The sequence below is a fragment of the Halichondria panicea genome, chromosome 9 (assembly GCF_963675165.1).
Source record: "Halichondria panicea chromosome 9, odHalPani1.1, whole genome shotgun sequence".
In the NCBI taxonomy this organism is placed as follows: Eukaryota; Metazoa; Porifera; class Demospongiae; order Suberitida; family Halichondriidae; genus Halichondria; species Halichondria panicea.
In genome coordinates, this window is record NC_087385.1 from 6,131,461 (window position 1) to 6,151,911 (window position 20,451).

Consider the following 20,451-nt stretch of genomic DNA (forward strand, 5'->3'; position numbering starts at 1 on the left):
AGTAATTTACGGGTTTTAAAATTGATATTCGCTTAATTAGAACCTTAATAAAACAGCAAAAAAAAAATTAAATATAGTGCATAAAATAAAATAAAAATGACTACATTGTAATAATAATAATGTGGCTTAAAATCACTTTAGTAGAGTTTTTCTTGTTGTCTTGGGCAATGGTAGAGCCGCTAGTGCTCCAACGATGAGCATAGCCACTACCATGAATATGGGAATGTTTGGGTTCACATGTACAAATGCTCCGAATATATTAGTCCCGATAATAGCTCCAATTCTGGCCGCCACTAGGTGAATTCCAGCAGCAGTTGTCCTAATAAAATAATATAAACCCATATATACGATAGGAAGAAATATACAATACACTAGAGTAATTATTATAATTATTATTATTATTAGTTGCACACGGGATTGGTATACTAGACTAACACTAATGCTGATGTACGTACCTGAGATGAGTGGGATAGACCTCTGCAACGATGAGAGATGTGTCGTTCCATGCAGGAGTAGAGATAGCAGCAAACAAGCAGAGCATGATGACCACCACCACCTCAGAATGAACCACATAGAGCAGGAACACAGAGAGAGTGGAGGCAAACAGACTGAATGCTGGGAGGGGAAGATACACACGATACATTTCCATGACTTTGTTGCGTGTACAAAGTGAGCTACACTGTAGTGTGTTTGTGTGTATTAGTTCTGTAGCTGTGAGGAGTATAATCAGCATTCTCTAACAAGAAGTTATTGCATTTTGCATTTTATGCAATAGGTAGTGTGAGTGTACGTTTGGCTTTTAGAGGAACCCAACACATCCATACACAGTATCAGATCTCCTAACAAGCTTCCAGACTGACGGGGTAATTAATGTCTCTAAGGATACAGCCCAAGGAAACGTTTGTACCAGTCTAGCTACAACAAAATGTTTTTTTTACCTAGCCAATATTTCCTAATCAGAAAGTAGACAGCGACCATTGATGCCAGGTTGCCAGGGAGAGCTGAGGCTGATATGAAGAAGCTGTCTCTATACAAACGGAAATCGTCTCCCTTTACTGGGCACTTAGATATCCATCCATTGGCATTACAAGCACTTTCGTTAGCACTAGAATTAAACATCAACTGGATAAATGTAGCACTTGTCATTGTGCTGTTCCAAGGAGCACCGTTTATAGTAGAGTTCAAAACGAGTACATCACCAGAGGCAGAATAATTATTCCCTATTGTGGTGCTGCACAATCTTGAGTCGAATAGTTTGAGGTTAGTGAAAGAGAAACTGTCGAAGGTAGTATTGATAAAGCCAGAATTGTTAAATGTGCAGTCGATAAAAGAACTTGACTCGAAGCTAGTATTATTGAAAGACGCGTACGTAAAGTTCACCCTCTGAAATGTGACACCATTAAAAGTGGTGTTTTGTATATTCCAGTTGTCGAGGAGCATGTCAGATATCACAGAGTTGTTGATAACAGAATCATTGCAGCCACAGTAAGTAGAGATTGCGGAGCTATTAATGCCGCTGACTTCTTCAGAGCAGAAGCCATTGAATATCTCAACGTCTTTCTGATGGTTGACCTCGTTCACGTAGGTTGGATACCACAGAGTCACACCGTAGGATCTGCACATAAAGAGGTATCTGAATTACCAGTTCACCATTTTAGGGTACAACACAACATTATTATATTGTGTGTGAACTTGTACAAATCAATATTCGCACATTGTTAAGCGAGTGTTCTCTTACCCAAACGAGAGAGTGAAATAGATTGTTAGGAGCAGTAGAGAACGAAGCAGAAGCTTTCGATTGAACATTTCAGCCGACCTCTTGAAAATCTGTACATAAGTAGAGAGTACCAGAGTCGTAAGTATACAAGTAAGCCACTACTTACCTGTCTGATTTTATCGAGTATGTTGCTCTTGCCAGCACCAGCAACATCACTCCCTAGCTGTATGCTCTTGACCTGAACACAAGACAGATCCATGTAGACAGTGTACACTACACACAGTTTTTGTTATAGTACATCATTGTGAGTGTTATCTGTCACCTCCCCCCCCTCCCCGTTTAAGTTTAAAATCAGTGGTTCGGGAACTCTTTCATAACTTGAATGCCGTGGATCCAATATATCAACGATTTTCTGAGAGCTTAGAAAGAGAAGTTTCAAATGGGGTCATCAAAGTACATATTTGAGAGTTAAATTATTTGCCAGCCCATGGTCATGGAAAATTATGGCCCCCACATTATCTTTCAGTAAAAATGTTGACATTGGATCAATACTAAATTAATGTTAATGTCAAAAATGGTGCCCCCCCCCCCCCCCTAAAATTTAGGGTTTAAGGAATTTGCCCCTGTTAGAAATATCCTAGATTAAACCCTGCTTAGCACAGCACGTACAGGGTACACTGCCGTTTTGTCCCTCCAGTGGTTGATTCTGTGCACAGTCCTGAGCACGTCGACAGCAGCTTTCTCCTTGCCAATCTGAGGTGAGACAACACGAAGAGCTTGGAATGCACATAGCAACATTCCATATCGATGTAAGCAATTTGTATGGTATTCTACAGAAGGAAAATGCAATGCAATCTATCAGAGGGTGTACATTTCTTGTATTATTATGGAGGCTACTGAACTCATTTAAACTCACCTCCAAAAGGTATCGTGGGCTCTCAGGCAGGAACCAGTAGAGCAGTACACCTAGAAGTGATGGAACAGCAGATATGGCGATGAAGAGTCTCCAGCTATGGAATCTGAACAAGCCCAGGGAGAAATCAATGCTGGTTGCTGGAATGATAGCCCAGGCAATAGCTCCACAGAGTAAGCGTCCAAACATCCAGAAGGTCGCCTGGAGACCGAGATAAGGTCCTCTGTATTTGTTACGTATGAACTCGGATATGTAAGGGAAGAGGACAGGTAGCGAGCCTCCAACACTGAGTATGAAATGTGTGCGTGTGTATGTGATAGACTATTAAAATTAAAACAATTATAGGCACACTACGAATCATTGGAATGGGTCAATCACACAAACAGATGGAATTAGGCCGTACATATACTAAACTAGGGGAATAGTGAGTCTATTATCATGGCTACTCACCCGAATCCACTGAAGAGCCTCAATATAAGGAAGACAGTAAAATTTGGGGCGAATGCTGACACAAGACCAAACACACCACTAGTAGCAAGGGAAAATACCAAAGTCTTCTTTCGTCCTATCACGTCTGCCATTCCACCCCAAAAGTAGCTCCCGAACAGCATCCCTACGAAGATGATCGAACTGAGGAGACCAGTTTCCCCATCTGTTAGCCCCAGTTCATCAGGGCGACCAATCACTGGTAGTACAAACGATATTGACAATACTTCCACCGCATCAGACGTGAGAGCCAGCCCGTTACAGATAACCAGAATAATATGGAAGAGCCCGAATCCGATATGCTGTAAGGCCACTTCATACTCTCTGACCACTCCATTCTCATCAATACTATCGGCCACACTAGCAATCAAGTTCACTTTGTCCTGGGCTTTTGAGTAGATGACCTCTACATCAGTGGACTCGGCTTCACTTACTTGCCCATTCTCCATCAGTGTAGATTCAGCTATAACCTGGTGAGTGTGGCCAGCGTTGGTCGAGGTAGGGATGAGTACTTGAAGGTCTCTTTTTTCAGTGTTCTCATCTTCATCAGGGAGTTCATTGTACTTTCTTGTGCAGAGATTATCGTGCCCAAAAGACATCTCGTTTATGTGTAGTATCTAGTACACTCTTGACATCAGTATCTTCTTGTGACAGACAGCTAGCTCGATCGTAGCAAGGGCTGTCTTGCTTTTGTTTATCGGAATCTGGATGTGGTCGTAATTCTTAAAAGTTCATAATTAATTATGTCTTTTTCTTTTTTTCTACTGCCTCCACGCGTCATGAATAAACGTCCCCATAGAAATAGGCCACGCCCCTAGTAAACCCCTAGATTATGGCGTTCTTCTGGGAGCTGGTCATTTTCAGGCCAGTTCCTTACTATTGAAAGTGTTGCGACTAGCTGCTGTCATTGCTGTAGAATTAAGATTGTCTAAAAGCTCCAAAACTGCCCTTTTTGTGCAAATCAAAGTGAAGGAAGAAGATCTGTGACTGATATTCTGAAAGAAGCACACTTGTGCTGAAGAAGTGATCAAGTGTATAGTTCCTCAAGGTGATTCTTGTAACTCCTGTAACTCTTGTGTAGGTATTATTTGCACCCTGTATTGTATAAGATATCATTGACTGCATGAACTACGCCATCCTTTCTAGCTACATAGATGTCAGATTGTTTGTATCGTTTCATGACATGATCATTAACTATCTACTGTACTAGCCAGCTAATGTCCCTATTACTTTTATGATAATTATTTATGATACATTGCTGTTGTTTTTGCAGTACTGTGCAGTCTCAAATGCCGTCTCTTTTTGCAACCTTAACCGTGGTTGAAGAGTTTCATCTGTTTGTTCTCCGGAAACAATTCCATAAAAAAGTCAAGAAAGCCTGCAAGAAAGTTTATAAAAAACTCAAGAGTGCTATTCATAAACCTGACAAACGTCGCATTCACTGCGAAAAGACTCCTACGTTCTGCTCTGTAGCTGTGCAGACCTCGTTTGAGCCTCTGATTCAGTCTCTCTCCCACGGAGGCGAGTTGGACATGTCCTATCACCTCAACTCCAATCAGAACAACAATCGTGGCTTCTCAAGGCCACTGAGACCCAGTCAAGGTGAGCAGATACGTGTTCTAGTGTATATACCAACTCCTCTCCAGCCTGCTGCATTGATTGTTGCTGGTGCATGCATTATGTCATTATGTGCAGTATAGAAACAATAGCATCTGCACCACTAGAACTATTGCAGAATGTACCATGTAAATAAATAACCAATGTTTTTGTTCATAGGTTCTTCTACTGGCCACACAAAGCCACCACGAGGCAACCTACTCCCTGACAAACATGGCGTCAATCTTCCTTCCTCCAAGAAATCGACAAGTTCAGTCAGCACGAGCACTAACCACTCATCTGTCCCCAGGAGACAATACCCGTCTGAACCCCAGAGACATCAGGGCTATTCTAGCGGAGGTACCAAGAATTCAGTCTCAACTGGAACCACCACCACTCTTCCAAAGATTGGAGCACAGCCCCAGTCCACCCCTAAAACCATAAGGCGTTCTAGCTCATTCTCTGGCAGCTCCAAGAGCCACACCTCCTCCAGTGTGTCGTACATGTACACTCCCAAGCCCCCCTCCAACCCACCACCCCCAATATCCCCTGCTAGACAAAGGAGACATGAGAAGAAAACTACGACCAAAATGTCAAATACCAAGATGACGCCCCGAACCAACCTTCACAGATCTACATCTTTGTCTTCAATCACAACTTCAATGTCGAATAACTATATTGGTGATGCTGGAGATTATCTACAAAGCGAGAACTCATGGAGCGGTAATCCAGTTCCTGAGTTCCTGAAAGTCACTGTCCCGGTAGCTACCAAGGCAGAGGAGACTCCAGTCACTAGCACACTGGTCCCGTATGAAGGAAGACATGTCAAGCCTGTTGCTGACACAGCTAGCCCAAAACGTGAGGTCCCCAAGATTGTGCCGTATGAAGGAAGACATGTCAAGCCTGTTGCTGACACAGCTAGCCCAAGACGAGAGGTCCCCAAGATGGTGTCGTATGAAGGAAGACATGTCAAGCTTGTTACTGACATAGCTAGCCCAAGACGAGAGGTCCCCAAGAATTCTGTGGACAAACCTGGCAGCCCGATCAGAGTGTTCACGAAATTTCTACACTCTCTTAAAAAACGTGGTCAGTTAAAATGTCGTAGAATGTACCTTACAAATCTTTTAGACGTACGTATGGACCCAAATGTATAATTTATACACAATACAATTGAGCCAATTTTTATTCATTTTTTATCCCTTTACAGTCAAGTCCAAGCACACCCAGATCACCCCCCCAGGCCTGGAGGGAGCTCTGATGACTGGTGGAATCGTGGGACTAACGAACCTGGGCAACACTTGCTTCATGAACTCTGCTCTGCAGTGCCTCAGCCACACACTGGAAATGACACAGGAATTCCTTCGCACAGACTGTCACACCGAAAGAAAAAGCGTTGGGAAAGGTGAGTGAGATTTTCTAAGTTAATACGTTTAAGTTTCTCTTCTAGATGTCCAACGCTTTCATGGGTTATAATTATATTAATTGTCCCTCTCTCTCTCTATCCCCCTCAGCCTATGCACGCCTAATGCAAGATATGTGGTTTAAAGCATCCCCCCTCCGCTCTCGAGCAGCGAATCCACACGAGGTCAAGACTACACTGGCCCGGGTTCACTCAACGTTTGCTGGCTACAGTCAACAAGACTCCCAAGAGCTACTGAGATTACTGCTCTCTGAGTTGCACGAGGAGATGAAGGCCAACAGCAAGCAAGACAAGTCAAACAAACTAGTGCCCATCACTGCACCGAGGTAGGTATCTCTGTATGCTACTGTAGTGAACTACCTACTAACTATGGTAGCTGGTCAAGCTTTGTCTTAGGCCATACTTGTACTGACCTGGTTCACACTCATTCAACCTTCCTCTCATACCTAGGTACCCTTGACGTTGTAATTGTATTAGGCCATACTTGTACTGACCTGGTTCACACTCATTCAACCTTCCTCTCATACCTAGGTACCCTTGACGTTGTAATTGTATAGCTGTTTTCATCCTAGGCTGTATGTGTGTATCATTACATGTGGAAAAATTGATTAAAACCTGCCTTTTGATTTCATCCCATGCTCAGTGGTGATGTTGGTGATGAGAAGTGGTGGTCATATTTTCAACATGAGAACACACCCATTTCCCGTGTGTTCATGGGTCAACTGAGGAGCACCCTCATCTGCGATACCTGCAAGGAGGCCTCTACAACCTTTGACCCTTTCTGGGATCTTGCACTACCCATACCTAAGGTGTGTGCATCACAGTCATATTTAAAGAAACTAACTTACTCTCACTGGTTACCTTCTGACAATGATCATGCCTCTTGCAGGGATAAATTTACCCTTTATTGTACTGGAATGGCAATAATACCTGTACTATTATAATAAACACTGCACACTGTGGCTGTTGTTTCTGTAGAGTGCCCATGGATCAATGTCGGGCCTATCCTACATAATAACAAAGTACCAGAGTGGCTTGTCCCTGGTGGACTGTATCAGCCACTTCACCAAGGAGGAGATATTGGATGGGAGCAACAAAGCAGTAAGTATAGTGTTTGTGTGTTGTGTGTGTGATGATCTTTACCAAAAGTATAGGAAGTGACCTAATTAAGCTGTCTTTTGATGTTTTGATGTTTCTTTCTCCAGTACTGCACCAAATGTAGGTCTCTGAGACGAACTTGCAAGCAAATGAAAATCAATCGATTTCCTCCCGTCCTTGTGATGTGTATCCTGATTCCTTTGCTACCTTTCCTATACTATTGTGTAACTATGCTTCATAAGTGACCCCCCTTGACTTGTTTACACTGTAGTGTGTTGCTAACAGAGCCCGTGCATGTGCTCATGATTACCTGTAATAACCTGGCACATGCTCGTATCCACCCATAACTATCCTCTAATATGATCATTAATTGTTTGCCTTATCAGGTTGGTTTGTTCTTATGACATCTAGCTTCCCCTAAGTATGTGTGTTTCTTCAAATACTGTGTACATTCTGTATGTTTTGTGTGTGTACTTTTCACTGTGTAGGAGTCTAACTATATAGGTTAGGTTATCTGTCTGTGTAATAAACATCAGTGTATAGTGTTTCAAATCCTTGACTCAAAACAATCAGATCTCCAAAGATTCTCAGTCCAGTCATACCGCACCAAACTGGATACACATGTGGATATTCCCACTGAGCTGGACCTCACCAGCTATGCAAGCAAAGAGTCTGGTAAGTATGTTTGTAATGGCCTCGTTGCACGACCGATTTACACTGTGTTATTTTTGGTTTCTGTTGACCCTACACATATTAACATGTACACAATGTCTCTTCATCTACCTGTTGTCCATACATGTACAGAAGCATCAAAAGAAACTGTACACACCATCCATTGTGTAGTCTATTGTAATGAGAATGACTTGTCACATTTCACAGTGGAGGGCATGTACTCAGGCCAGAGGATACAGTATGAGCTGTATGCCATCTCCAACCACATAGGCGGTGTTACCTTTGGACACTACACGGCCCTGGTCAAGCACTATGCCACAGATCAGTGGTATCTCTGCAATGACTCTAGGTATGCACGGCTTCTCATACGGTATTGTGTGTGGTGGTAGAACTGTGTGGAATGTGCATCAAGGACATATTGAATTTCTCACAAATTAAGAATCAGTAAAACTGAATACATGCTCTGCATGGTGGAACATGTACGTATCTCTGTGTGCCTGTGATAGTGAGATCCAGTGTGGGTTTATTTAGGCAACGTAAAAGGCTTGACTACTAGTGTTTGAAGTTTTGTTATTCCTGAATGAGTGGGTGTTGGAATAAGTTTTGTAAACTTTGCCAGCCTCGTAATCCAATCAGTGCATTCTTTTCTTTCAAGGTTGAATTAGTGTTTACTCTCCTCTCCATTGATAGACAGCATTGTGGTGTGTCGTATGGAAGGTTAGAGTACACAGCACTCTCTTCCTGTTGCTAGGGCCATGCATATCAGTACTGGTTGTCTTAGGGGTCAATTGGTGTGGTTATGTTGCTAGGAGATGGTTCCAGCAGTGACTTTTCACTGTTATGTAGAATTATGTGTAATGTATGGATTCGTGTGTGTCATGTACGCGTTGATATGGGAATTAATGAGCAACATTAGACTAACTAACTGGAATTGTTCTCTATGTAGTATTATTGCTACCACCCGATCATGTTGATAATGCATGATGCCCTACCCATGCCCAAATTAGTTTTTGGAATGTCTTTACAATTAAAATTCATGCTAGGTGTACGTGTATGTACAAAGGTCTGCTGCATACCAGCAATCTTTTGAATTGTTAGGGTCTTGAACTGCTTGACATTTAACACCCTTTCCAGCACATAGGACACCAGCTGTCGTGCTAGTCGTGTTGTGATAACAATTGTTCTACAAATTACGCATCATCCACATATGTTAGAGAAACATAGTGGGAGTTCTCCGGTGCATGTTGTACTCTGTGTCGTGTGTTCATGACAACTAATGACCATACCTGTCATACCCACACACACACACACACACATGCCCACGCACGCACACACACACACACACACACACACACACACACACACACACACACACACACACACACACGCACACACACACACAGTGTCCAGAGGGTCACCAATATTGACAGGTACCTCAAGAACAGTGCACCTTACATGATGTTCTACAGACGAACTCTATCAACTGCTGAGTAGCTGAGGGCCACTGTAACAGGACACTTATGCCAATCATTAACTCAATCATCCACTTAATTTGTCTATAACGATATTTTTGTGTTTTTTATCCCAACTGCATGCCCACTTGTATAACAATGTTTTTACCAGTACGTTAATTGTGATATGTACAGCCTATTAATATTAACAACACAACAAACATTTCAAGTGAACGGAACTCCTCAACATAAATATATATAGCAGTGTCAGTGGTTTGTACAAGGTGGGGGAGGTTCAACAAACTTGGCTAGTAGCTTACCCACTACACAGTGTTCATGCTCGTAGTTCCCACCACAGTCATGTGAGACTGTTGCTTACATTGCTATTGTCACAGACCCCCAGCTAGCACATGTGCAGGGCTTCGTTGCCTAAATACACTCCTGTATTGTATTCCTAAAATGGCCTGCATTGCTTAATTGAACATTGGTATCATAGTGTTTACCAACAGACTTTGTTGCACCACAGGAAGATCTCGACTAACTTGCTTACTCTCGTGGGACTAAAGCCATACTTTATACAGATCATAATAAGCATCCTTCAGTAGAAGTCATAGGAAGACTTTGAGCAAACAACACACTGACTCATCACTTAACACCCTTAAAGACATTGATCTGATTCAAAGCACAACTATACATGTATAATCATGGACACACACAAAACTAGATTGATGAAAAGCAGTGCAAAACTGTTTAAAGTAAAGTGGAAAAAGGAAAACTTGGTAGCAAAAGGTACGGAAGACACAACAGTAAAGATATACGCAGAACAGTGCATGGTTCATTACTTCTAAGATAGGCATACTATAGACTTTGTACTGAATGTCAACGTGAGTGCTTTGCTTGTGACATAATAGTTATTAACAATATAAACATGTACACACTGCATGCATAACAACGTACTGTGACACTATTAAGTAGAAAACAAAACTCAGTGAGAACGCAGAGCATCCGTGCATTAGTTGGCAGACATCAAAGTAGACTGGAACAGAACTGACTCGGTGAATTCTTTCTCGAGATTCAAGTCTAGGCGAGGGGGTGACTGGCTATAAGCAAAGCTGCCCTGACTGTTATTGTATGGCACACTTTTTTCGGGCTCAAGAGTGTCATATTCTTCGTTGTGATTTCCAGAGTTGAGTTGATCGTACATTGGTGGTGGTTGAGAATCTTGACTGTTTGTGGCAGGTTCGTTGGAGATGAATTGGTCATTCTGATCCTCGATAAAATCAGTGGTCACCACCTGCACCATAGGGACTTGTTGCTCAACAGGGGGTGGTTGAAATACCTGGCTAGGTTCGGTTGGAGAAACTTCGGGGGGAGCAAATTCCTCTTGATAACCATTATTAGTAATATCCACAGTGGCTTGGATCTGTACCGTGTGTGCCATGTGTAGTTGCTCATGAGCTGAGGATGGCTCGATGGCAGACGGTAGAGGAGAGATAGATGGAGAGGTGGGGGGAGTGTTCAGGGAAGTTTGAGGGATACTTATCATCTTGAATGTCGTTTTTGGCTTTGAAATTTCGTGCTTTGATTTCTTCGATTGTGAGGATTTTCGCTTGACAGCCTGTCCATCGGCCTCTGACCTTCCCGCTGATGTGCCCAGCCCAAAAAGTGCTGCAAGGATGTCGCCCTTTGTCTTCTCAATCTCTAGACATTCTTCGATTGCTTGGGTGCCTTGAATGTGCTGAAAATTGCAAGGCTTTGAAATCATTTCCTTCCGGAATCGAGCAGGTTGAGCAACACTCTCAGTGGAAGCTGGACCTTTCTTCCCGTCATCTCTCTGTCTCTCTTGATGCCAGGTGGTGTATACTGTATTGAGCTCACACGCTTGTTCCTTAGACGAGTATAACATGCCCATAATCACATTGACTTCACTCAGCGCGAAAACTTGGAAATTATCAGCCACAGCGGTGTATTCACAATTTGGTGCTAACTTTGACTTCCAGACCAAGACTCCATAATGAGCATTGTATAGACATAGGTTCATGGACCACATGTACTTTCGGCCGTTTTTATGCAGCTCACGATTCCTCAACAAACACGGTACTCCCGAAGTGACGTACTGCCACTGAATTTCTTGGAGATTCTCAACATATTTTGAAGCAAATACATGGACAGCACATTCGGCTACTTTGTTCTCAGCATTTCGACTTGAAAGTGAAAACTGGATTCTTTCTATTAAGTCTTTGGTTATTGTGATATTTGGTACATTAATGAACTCAGACATCTTTGTAGAGAATTCAGGAGATTCTTTGTACTTGCAGTTAATAGTATGTTCTTTGCTGCAGTGGGAAAAGAAATGGTTAAAGTAAAGTATTGCTAGCAGCTATCAAACTTACCATGTACATGCAGTTTAGTTTGCAGTTGACTCTCTGCAGCAAATCCACTGGCATAAAACGATCACACTAGCACTGTACTAGAAAGCACTGATAGGTAGATCTAATCGTGTTTCGATACAATCTTCTTGGATTATAATTAGTTGTTCAGGAGGGGACTGCTGGAGTTCTTGCTCACTACTATCTCTTTGCAGTGAATGCACAATTATCTTTTGCAATATCCGGTTATGATTTTGGCACATGCTTATTGGAAATGGGCGTCAACAAAACAAAGTAAAAACAGGTCATGATTGTAGTTTTTGTCTCTATAAATTATATACAGAGCACAGAAATTAGTTCATTTTTGCTGTACAGGGGAATATACTTGCACATCACAAAACACGTATCCCTTCTGTTGAAATACTTTTTTCATTTCCAGCTGCATCGACAAAGAAAAAAACACATCCAACAATTATCTTACACAATTTGTAATAAACTATACCTTCTTGTCTGCATCACTACAGATCCCAAACACAGCCCCTCCACTACCAGCAAACTTGCCACAGGAGCCGTGTGCTCGTGCTATCTCCACCATCTCTAGATTATCCTCCCCCAGGGCTTGGTCTCCGTAGATACGACGACGTGTGTCAAAGTTTTTGTTTATCAGAGTGGACAATCTTGGTACCACGTTAAATCAAGAGCAAAGTAAAAGCGCCAAAAATATACACTTACTGTTTAAAATTCTGCTCCTCAATTGCAGTCCTGGAATGGAATTAAAACATGCAGTGTCCAAAATGTCCACTGGACGTCATTAATTTTAGAGAACAAACCTTGACTGATCCGTTAGATTGGCGAACTGTTTCATTGCATCCAACACCTCTTGATCACCTGCAATGGATTGTCACACATGACCTGTAGATATGTATACATAGCCATGAACAAAGAACCTTTAATCCATCGCTCCTTCACAGTGCTGTGCATCTTTCCTAGAGAGAAAATATGTTAATTATTCAGGGCAGGCACACAAATACATTCACAAAGAAGCTGCTGAATTGACCACAGTAAAGAAGGTGAAGTTGTAGAAGCATTATCACACTCTCATCATGCACTTGTAGGGACTACTAACCCGAGTCACTGGGGTCTGACAGATAGGCTAGCCACAATGGAGGGAGCTTACATGGATTCAGTCTCTCATATGTTCCTGCAGGAGATAATTAACATACAGTCGTTTGTTTACCCTAGTTGTGGAACACGATGTCAAGTTGTGTTGCAAGACTGAACACAACATGGGAGACAAACCCACCGCCCACGAACTGAATGGTGATTGCTGTGTTCCTAATTAGCTACAAACCATAATTTAAACCAAAATTCGTGGGTCAGATTACAATGTCAGTTGGAGACTTACTGGGACAGAGGTACTTTCTTTGTATTACCTTCTCTCCCAGCCAATAAAATACACACACAAACCATGTTTCTGCTTCTCCATTGTCTCTCGATCAAAATCCATACACACGAGTCCTTCGTACACCTGTAGTAATAGAGAAGAGCAGTTACACTACTGGGTCGAGTATTTAGAGGGTCACCTGAATCACTCTGTCTTGAAGGCCAGCTTGAATGTACAGTTCAGTGGTTTCAACTCCTAGTACAAAGTTGGGCTGTAATGGCAAGGGCATGTCCTGCAAACAAAACTTTGCCACCTCTCTCTCTATATTATTAGTTGACCGCTCACTATCTCCGAGAGGTTGTAGAACTTCATTAAACATTTGAGGGTAGATGTAATGATAGCACTGCTCCCGGCCAGTCCCTACAAGAAGTTACAAAATGATGTTATAATTACTCATGACAGGTAAGCGCCTCTTTAGCTCACTCACCACTTGTCTTGGGATATTGGTGTCGTAAGTCAGAGTGAAGTTTTTACGAGCCAGAGCAATTCTGTCGAATGTGTGTGTACACACAAGACAATGATCTAGCTGCAGACTGATTTGTACGTGGTAACCAACCCATGCTCGGCACAGTATTGATAGAACTGCTTGCACGTTGCTTGCAACAAACGCAATCCTCCCAAATACCTGCAGCCAAACCATCATCAATAATAACATGAGAGAGACGAGTTACATACATATAATGCACAGCTCACCCCTCCTTCCTGCTAACACCATAGAGGTCAGAGAGACTGCCAAACTCCGTGGGGTCATTGAGAGGGTGAGGGATGAGTTTCTGTGTATGCATGATGACAGATATGGAGGTTAGTTAGCAGCAATACCCGGCCACACTTGCACTTGCCAATTTTGAGGACTCCACGATTGTAACCTCAGCCCAAAAGTTAGCAATGGAGAAAGAAATGGTCTTCCCAAAGAAGCCGTCAGATGGATTTCCCATCAACCCTATCCTAGAGAGAGCTTAAAGTAATACGGAGAAGTAATTATATTCTTGCCTGGCGTAAATACGAAATGTGATGGGTGAAGCTTGCTCAGTGCTTTGCAACTGCTTCTGTTTGAACCAGGAAATCCACTTCTCATAGTCGGCCAGAGTCACCTGACCTATCAGTTGGAACCTCGTGGGCAGTTTCATACCGTACACAGTTCTCTTGGTCACCAGCCACGCCTAACAACGTGAGAGTGAGGTCAAAACAATCATTGACTAATACAATCTTTGATGCTGTGTTACAGAAATGCTTTAAACCAAATTACAGAGTCCAAGTGCGCCATTATTATTATTACAACAATAAGTGTTACTAAGAATAGGACTCACCATGAACATTCCCAGGGCCCTCTTTGTTTTGTTGGTGTGCTGATCCGTGTACTCACTGACAAGTTTGAGTGAGTCTCTCTGAAGGCAATAGAACACGGGACTGGCCAATCGTGAGGTGGTCTCGTGAGACTGGGGCTTCTCAATAAACTTGGTGATTCTGGAGTGTAGTATAATAGAGAAGATCAATAATTAAGCTCCTCATTATAAACGCACTAATTTGTGCCTGTAAAATCGTCACAAGGGATAAAAAACAAATTTGACCCTGACCTTCCAGTTGGTACGTCAATCTCTACAATCCCTCTCTGCTCAGTGGATTCAGATTCAGGTAGCTCATAGTATATAGCCAGGTCTCCTTTCTGTGAGAGAGAGGCACATGGTTAGCAGTGTGAGCAACCACCAACAGCTTACCTTGAGCTTGAAGTAGTTACACACTTGACCAATGTCAAAATTGTGTCCAAAGAGCATATCACCAGCCACCTAAATATAATAAACAAATTAATGATTGGACAATAAGGCAGCATCTAAGTTGGTGTTCTCAACAGTAGTACATACCACCATGATGTCGTTGATTATATTCTTGCTTCGAATAGCCAACTCCAAATCACCCACTGCCCCTAGACTGAAGAGACAGTATGTAAACACCACGAGACTAGCTGTAGCAGCTTCAGCCCTTTTATGAGCGTGGGAAATCTGTTGTTGTGTCCATTAATTTAATTACGAGCTCTTTACAAGCACTTCACATGATAAATACAAGCCATTTTACAGTTCAGTGATATTCACCTATTTTCTATGGTGGTCGATCCATCATTGATGATGTTATGCACTGGAAAGCTGTGAGCACTCGCCCACCTCTCATAGTGTTTGTACCTAGCAGTGCATCTCAGCAGTTAACACAAAACCGTAATTACAGTATAAGGCGGAGGTGTATTGAAAAAGCTCTGAACATGACCTCCAATTTACCAAACCTGTTAGACCTTACCTTGCAGCATTCGTAACTAGATACACATCGCTGAACTGCTGACGACTGTCAATATAACAGAGAGGGGTGAGGGGTGGACGACAAAATCAAAATCAAAATCATGGTAATACCTCTGAAGGGCATTCCACCAGCAGTCCAGTATGGTGTCCCCGCTGCCTGAAGAGTCTGGTCTGGCCGGCAGGAGAGCCTTGGGGATTCCAATCAGGTGATCGTAAGCTCCACTACGATTCTCCTGCAACATGGACAGCAGGTAGCAATACAATATTAATGTCAATACAAACAACTTTATATCAACACTGCACTGCACTGCAGGTAGTAAACTCTAGCTAATGTAATGTGTACCAGTATTTGCCTCTCCAGAACAACTCCATGACCAGCTACAAGGATAATGCAAATCATTGGCTTGCTTGGAGGATGAAGTAGCTCAGTTCATGTCAGTGAGTTAGGGCTGGTGAAGTGGAGGGTAAGGATGGTTGAAGCATTAAAGCTACACAGCAATGTGGGGTTTTCCCCTAACTGTAGCAGGACCAGCAGGGGTGGGGCTGAAACCACTGGGTTCTAAATAGAAACAAAAATTAATGACTTCTACAGTGTACCACGTGAAGGACATGCAGCAGCGGTCTGGGTAATGATAACTAGTGGTAGAGTGTTCATACCACATTCTCAGGAGGATCACAGATCTCTTTGAAGTGACAAGGTAGCTATAGAGACGTGCCTCTGTTTGGTAAGTAAACTTCATTTTATATTAATAGGCTTTTAATTTAAGCTCTGAATACATAGTAGGCCTATGGACTTAAATCTTGTTCAGGGACAACCATTTCCTTTTGTACTTTGCAGCACTGCTGAGATTGCTGAGATTAGAGAATGCTTCTATCTATTCTGACCTCACTTGCTGCCAGGGGATCTGTACAGGCCAACAACACCACTGATGTGTGTGTGAATGGCAGTCTCGCCTACGCTCCAGACAGTATTCGTGTGGTGGTGGGTGTCACTTGCATACTGTCCATGATCGGAGCTCTACTGATTATTTTCTCGTACATTCTAATTCGTGATATTCGTACCAAAGCGAGGGAGATCCTCGTCAACTTGTCACTGATGGATTTTATGGCTGCTGCCGCCAATTTTTTCGGAGTTGTTACAAATTTCTCCAAATATAACAATGGTACTGATAGCGTTGAAGGGTATGTTTGTCTGATTCAAGCTTCCTTTGCCATGTATGGGACCCTCTCTTCAGTGTTGTGGACAATTTGTGTGGCAGTGTACGTGTTTTTTAGGATAATGCTGGAGAATTCCAAAGTAGCACAGAGATCGGTTTATGGCTTCTACGTTATATGCTATGGTCTTCCACTCATCATGACTCTGTGGTTCAGCCTCACGGGAAAGCTGGGTCTGGACACTTATGGTGGATCAGGCTGGTGTTCTTTGAAGACATATGATAAACATGGAGTACCCAAACCTTTCAATGTGGTCATTGGCAACGATATTTGGATCTACCTGACGATTATTCTTGTGCCTTTGATTTTCATCTCACTTCACTTCTACCTACGATATCAGGTATGTACATATGGGGGACTTTTTAGTATAAAATTTTTCAGTTTCTATTACTTTATTATTTACATACAGGTGAAGGCTGGCAAGACCATTTTGACTCAGAACGTGTCGAGTGCTGTTCAAAGTGTGGAGAGAAAGCTCATGTTGATCCCCATCATCTTTATACTTCTGCGTATATGGAGCTTGCTTCTGGTTATAATAAAGGTTGAAATGGACATACCTCTCGGCTGTGTTGCCATTCTCTTCTTCCTACACATTGCGGTAAATATGTTAGTGCAATGCATTCCTTAATTTACTCAAGGGACTTGAAGAAAGAATTTTATACCAGTGTTACTTCATGTGTAGTATTACTTTATGTATTCAAATATTTTTTCATACATGTAGGGTATTGGAGATTCTGGCCAAGGATTTGCAAATGCTATCCTCTTTGTTCTGTTCACTCCAAGAGTTCGACGATATTTCTTTCGCTTGTGTATTGGTTGTGAGCCATGCCGTCGACCGCAGGGGAATCCCCTGTTTGTTAAGAAGGCTCAGTATGGAAGTGTTCCCTCGGACCCAGACACTGACTATTCAGCAGCTACCGTCTCCGAAGCCTCGGCTATGAATGAACAGGACATTAAAAGCTTATTAGTCAATGCTTCTTAACTCATTTCACAGCAATCAATTTCCCCTTTTTTCCTGTTTCGTTATAGTATCATAATGCAACTCAAATTATGTCAATTCTTGACTTGTTATTTTAAGAACAAGGCTGGAGTTAGCCTCTTTCACTAGCACTCTGGCAGTTGAATCGTTACAATCTCATTATCTAATTAAACGAATATGAACTGGCAAACCCCAGCTTATTTAAAAGTAATTTCGAAAGGATAAAAATGGCAACACAAAGACTGTCTATTTCTAGAGTGCTCCAGTTCTGTGGCCGGCTATGGCTGCTCTGGTTCAAAGCCGCTCTCTGTATGTCCCTACTGAGCATCATGGCGTCTGTGATCCAAGTAGCCGTATCTCAAGACCTCATGGAGGTAGGGGACGACTATGGAAGTGGAGGCTTCCTTGATGACAATGCCAACTGCACAACTGTTGAAAACAACACCAACTGCACTGATATACCAGCCGATGGGCTTTGCTTGAACTGCACCTTTAATTTTGACTGTATGTATGGGAGCAATACAACTGCAGAGTGTAGAGTGCCAGAGGATGTAGAGTGTGTGGTAAGTTAATTGAAGTATTTTATGTAGCATCTGCAAAGCCAGATTTATTCCTGTAAGCTTTCGTACCCTCACACACCCACACCCACACCCACACACACACACACACACACCTAATGCAGGGAGAGCGGAGATTCAACCGTACCTTTATGTGCCAGTATTGCTACCAGCTAGAGGAGAGCGACTATTGTTGCTCATCCAACACCTCATGCAACGCCAGGGGGACCCCAACTGCCAACTACATTGCTAACTGCACCGCTAGGAACAGTGTCACCTGTCTCCGTAAGTTACATGTTCAATCACACACACACACACACGCAAACACACACACACACGCAAACACATACACACGCAAACACACACACACACACACACACGCAAACACACACACACGCAAACACACACACACACACACACACACACACACACACACACACACACACACACACCATGGAGCATATTGCTATTGTATATTCTTTAGCTAAACGAACGCCTGGTAGACTTTTAGTACGATTTTGGCTTACTGTAACTGATAATTGCCGTAACTGTAGTTTAGTTTGTACACTAAGGTGTGTACATTATCGTTTTATCGTTTTACAGCTCCACGAATATTTCAGAAGCAGCTGCAATGTCGCTACTCCAATGGGTACAGCTGGTCCACGGCTATTCTACTTAGCTTCACTCTAGGGGGCTTTGGAGTCGACAGATTTTACTTGGAGCTCTGGGGGTCAGCTATTGGGAAGCTTATATCATTTGGAGGGCTGGGAGTGTGGTCGATACTGGACATTATCCTCATTGGAACTGGCTATGTAGGGCCGGCAGATGGCTCTGTGTATGTGTTCTAGTCTGTGTGTGTGTGTGTGTGTGTGTGTATGTGTTCTAGTCTGTGTGTGTGTGTGTGTGTGTGTGGTGTGTGTGTGTGTGTGAATAGAAGCTCATCATCCATGTCTACGTACGTATGGTATTATACCATGCAATTTTTTGTGAATTTTAAGGTGTGTTAATTATTTTGTACACACTTGATTTATCATTTATACCTTAAACGATCGTTACCTGTCATGTATTATCACATCATAATTAATTTGTACTATAAACGATCTTTACATGTAATGGCAATAATTATTAAGTAAAACTGATTTTTCCCTGAAATTGTGTTGAGGGGTACAAAAATTACTGTGAATTGTTGGAGTGTATATTTGGAACATATGCAACGTTGTAAGAGAATGGCAAAAGGAAAGTACAAAAGCAATAATCAAATACAATGTTGAGAAAAAAAACATAACACAAGTTAAGACACGTAGGTGGTATAGACTTTCTGTGGTGGAATGACCGGAGTGTTTCTTTGCAGCTGATTATAAAGCTGGGCACACACCCTCTCGTACTGGGAAGTGTCTCCGGCTAAATACTGCAATTGAATATTCGAGTAAGGAATGCTGCTGATGAGGATCCTTAGCTGAACTCCCTGGTGCTCTAGAGTGAAGACACCATCGCTGTGTTGAAACGGAATGCCACAAGAGCTGAGTACTGATGACACATGAGATAGAATTCCCTCGACTGGCATGTGTGGTTGTGGCTGAGTCGGATGCTGAATGTGACTGGGGAATGACTGTTGCAGCGGTGCTCCGTTGAATCGATTGTGTCCATTCGTATAGATTGCCTCCGATGGGTAACATTGCGACACTCCGTTGTGTTGACTCATAGTGGGGTTGGATGTCATCATCTGCTCTCTAGTAACTGTATTGCTCTCTGGCATGCTATTCTGATGACTAAAGGTGGGCATCTGAAGTTGGGTCAGCAGAGTGTGATGGTTAGAAGCAGACGTAGTGGGCTGGTCGGAATTCCTTCTCTTCAATAGATATGCCGTCAGCATTGTACTGTTTGTTGGCTCGGCACTCAATCGTCTATGGTTCTGCTTGTTCTCAAGAGTGGCTGTAATCCGAGCATGGAGGGTAGAGCTAATCGCAGAGCCTACTCTTCTTTGTCGTTGTTCAGCTACTTCGCTTAGTGCACTGCTCAGAGTACTCGAGTGAACAGTAACGGGTGTACTGTTTTTCCTGTGGTTGAGCAGATGTTTGATGCTACTCTCCGTTCCCAGACTACTTCGCCTATTGGAACCCATTCTTGGACTAGGAGGACTGTGATGAGCGCTCACTGGCGTCGAATCTTCCGTCTGGTTCTCGGAAATACATTCCATTTCATGTATCGGGCTTCTTCCTCCGACTAGAGAGGATGAGCTGGTAGTGGAG

At 42.7% G+C, this 20,451-nt stretch overlaps 6 protein-coding genes and 1 pseudogene across 10 annotated transcripts; 3 read left to right on the forward strand and 4 right to left on the reverse strand.

Moving 5' to 3' along the window:
* Positions 1-13: 13 nt before the first annotated feature.
* LOC135341666 (synaptic vesicle glycoprotein 2B-like) lies at positions 14-3,836 on the reverse strand. Its single transcript, XM_064538278.1, has 8 exons — positions 3,081-3,836; positions 2,634-2,916; positions 2,387-2,470; positions 1,884-1,955; positions 1,739-1,827; positions 939-1,615; positions 456-615; positions 14-319 (listed from the first exon to the last, which is right to left on the reverse strand). The coding sequence occupies exons 1-8, from the start codon at positions 3,713-3,715 to the stop codon at positions 133-135; spliced, it is 2,187 nt and encodes a 728-aa protein (XP_064394348.1). The 5' UTR covers positions 3,716-3,836; the 3' UTR covers positions 14-132.
* A 63-nt stretch (positions 3,837-3,899) lies between these two features.
* On the forward strand, positions 3,900-9,576 carry LOC135341664 (ubiquitin carboxyl-terminal hydrolase 44-like). 3 transcript variants are annotated; one of them, XM_064538276.1, is made up of 11 exons: positions 3,900-4,197; positions 4,390-4,718; positions 4,893-5,798; positions 5,920-6,114; positions 6,224-6,458; positions 6,776-6,941; positions 7,111-7,233; positions 7,338-7,416; positions 7,804-7,905; positions 8,110-8,251; positions 9,306-9,576. In XM_064538276.1, exons 2-11 carry the CDS (start codon positions 4,406-4,408, stop codon positions 9,394-9,396), a joined length of 2,352 nt encoding a protein of 783 aa, XP_064394346.1. In that variant the 5' UTR covers positions 3,900-4,197; positions 4,390-4,405; the 3' UTR covers positions 9,397-9,576. The 3 variants fall into 3 exon arrangements, with proteins under 3 accessions (XP_064394346.1, XP_064394344.1, XP_064394343.1); XM_064538274.1 differs by having other exon boundaries at positions 3,900-4,193; XM_064538273.1 differs by having other exon boundaries at positions 3,901-4,164.
* Positions 9,577-10,029: 453 nt separating this feature from the next.
* Positions 10,030-11,946, reverse strand: LOC135341679 (uncharacterized). The gene is made up of 2 exons (XM_064538296.1): positions 11,747-11,946; positions 10,030-11,689 (listed from the first exon to the last, which is right to left on the reverse strand). Exon 2 carries the CDS (start codon positions 11,632-11,634, stop codon positions 10,366-10,368), a length of 1,269 nt encoding a protein of 422 aa, XP_064394366.1. The 5' UTR covers positions 11,635-11,689; positions 11,747-11,946; the 3' UTR covers positions 10,030-10,365.
* A 22-nt stretch (positions 11,947-11,968) lies between these two features.
* LOC135341672 (uncharacterized) lies at positions 11,969-15,955 on the reverse strand. Of its 3 annotated transcripts, XM_064538284.1 has the most exons (22): positions 15,795-15,955; positions 15,563-15,684; positions 15,453-15,497; positions 15,254-15,340; positions 15,026-15,092; positions 14,882-14,950; positions 14,741-14,829; positions 14,474-14,630; positions 14,157-14,326; positions 14,006-14,111; positions 13,860-13,939; positions 13,723-13,791; positions 13,594-13,654; positions 13,452-13,526; positions 13,306-13,398; positions 13,190-13,250; positions 12,849-12,923; positions 12,670-12,708; positions 12,553-12,610; positions 12,455-12,484; positions 12,225-12,399; positions 11,969-12,161 (listed from the first exon to the last, which is right to left on the reverse strand). In XM_064538284.1, exons 1-22 carry the CDS (start codon positions 15,849-15,851, stop codon positions 12,081-12,083), a joined length of 1,866 nt encoding a protein of 621 aa, XP_064394354.1. In that variant the 5' UTR covers positions 15,852-15,955; the 3' UTR covers positions 11,969-12,080. The 3 variants fall into 3 exon arrangements, with proteins under 3 accessions (XP_064394354.1, XP_064394356.1, XP_064394355.1); XM_064538286.1 differs by lacking the exons at positions 15,563-15,684; positions 15,795-15,955 and having other exon boundaries at positions 15,026-15,163; positions 15,453-15,479; XM_064538285.1 differs by lacking the exons at positions 15,453-15,497; positions 15,563-15,684; positions 15,795-15,955 and having other exon boundaries at positions 15,026-15,163; positions 15,254-15,443.
* A 66-nt stretch (positions 15,956-16,021) lies between these two features.
* On the forward strand, positions 16,022-17,730 carry LOC135341682 (G-protein coupled receptor 157-like). Its single transcript, XM_064538340.1, has 4 exons — positions 16,022-16,176; positions 16,290-17,006; positions 17,076-17,264; positions 17,388-17,730. The coding sequence occupies exons 2-4, from the start codon at positions 16,317-16,319 to the stop codon at positions 17,646-17,648; spliced, it is 1,140 nt and encodes a 379-aa protein (XP_064394410.1). The 5' UTR covers positions 16,022-16,176; positions 16,290-16,316; the 3' UTR covers positions 17,649-17,730.
* Positions 17,731-17,835: 105 nt separating this feature from the next.
* Positions 17,836-19,251, forward strand: LOC135341684 (TM2 domain-containing protein 3-like). Its single transcript, XM_064538342.1, has 3 exons — positions 17,836-18,208; positions 18,328-18,487; positions 18,806-19,251. Exons 1-3 carry the CDS (start codon positions 17,873-17,875, stop codon positions 19,048-19,050), a joined length of 741 nt encoding a protein of 246 aa, XP_064394412.1. The 5' UTR covers positions 17,836-17,872; the 3' UTR covers positions 19,051-19,251.
* Positions 19,252-19,321: 70 nt separating this feature from the next.
* LOC135341686 (serine/threonine-protein kinase SIK3 homolog) overlaps positions 19,322-20,451 on the reverse strand; it is a 10,494-nt pseudogene continuing 9,364 nt past the window's right edge.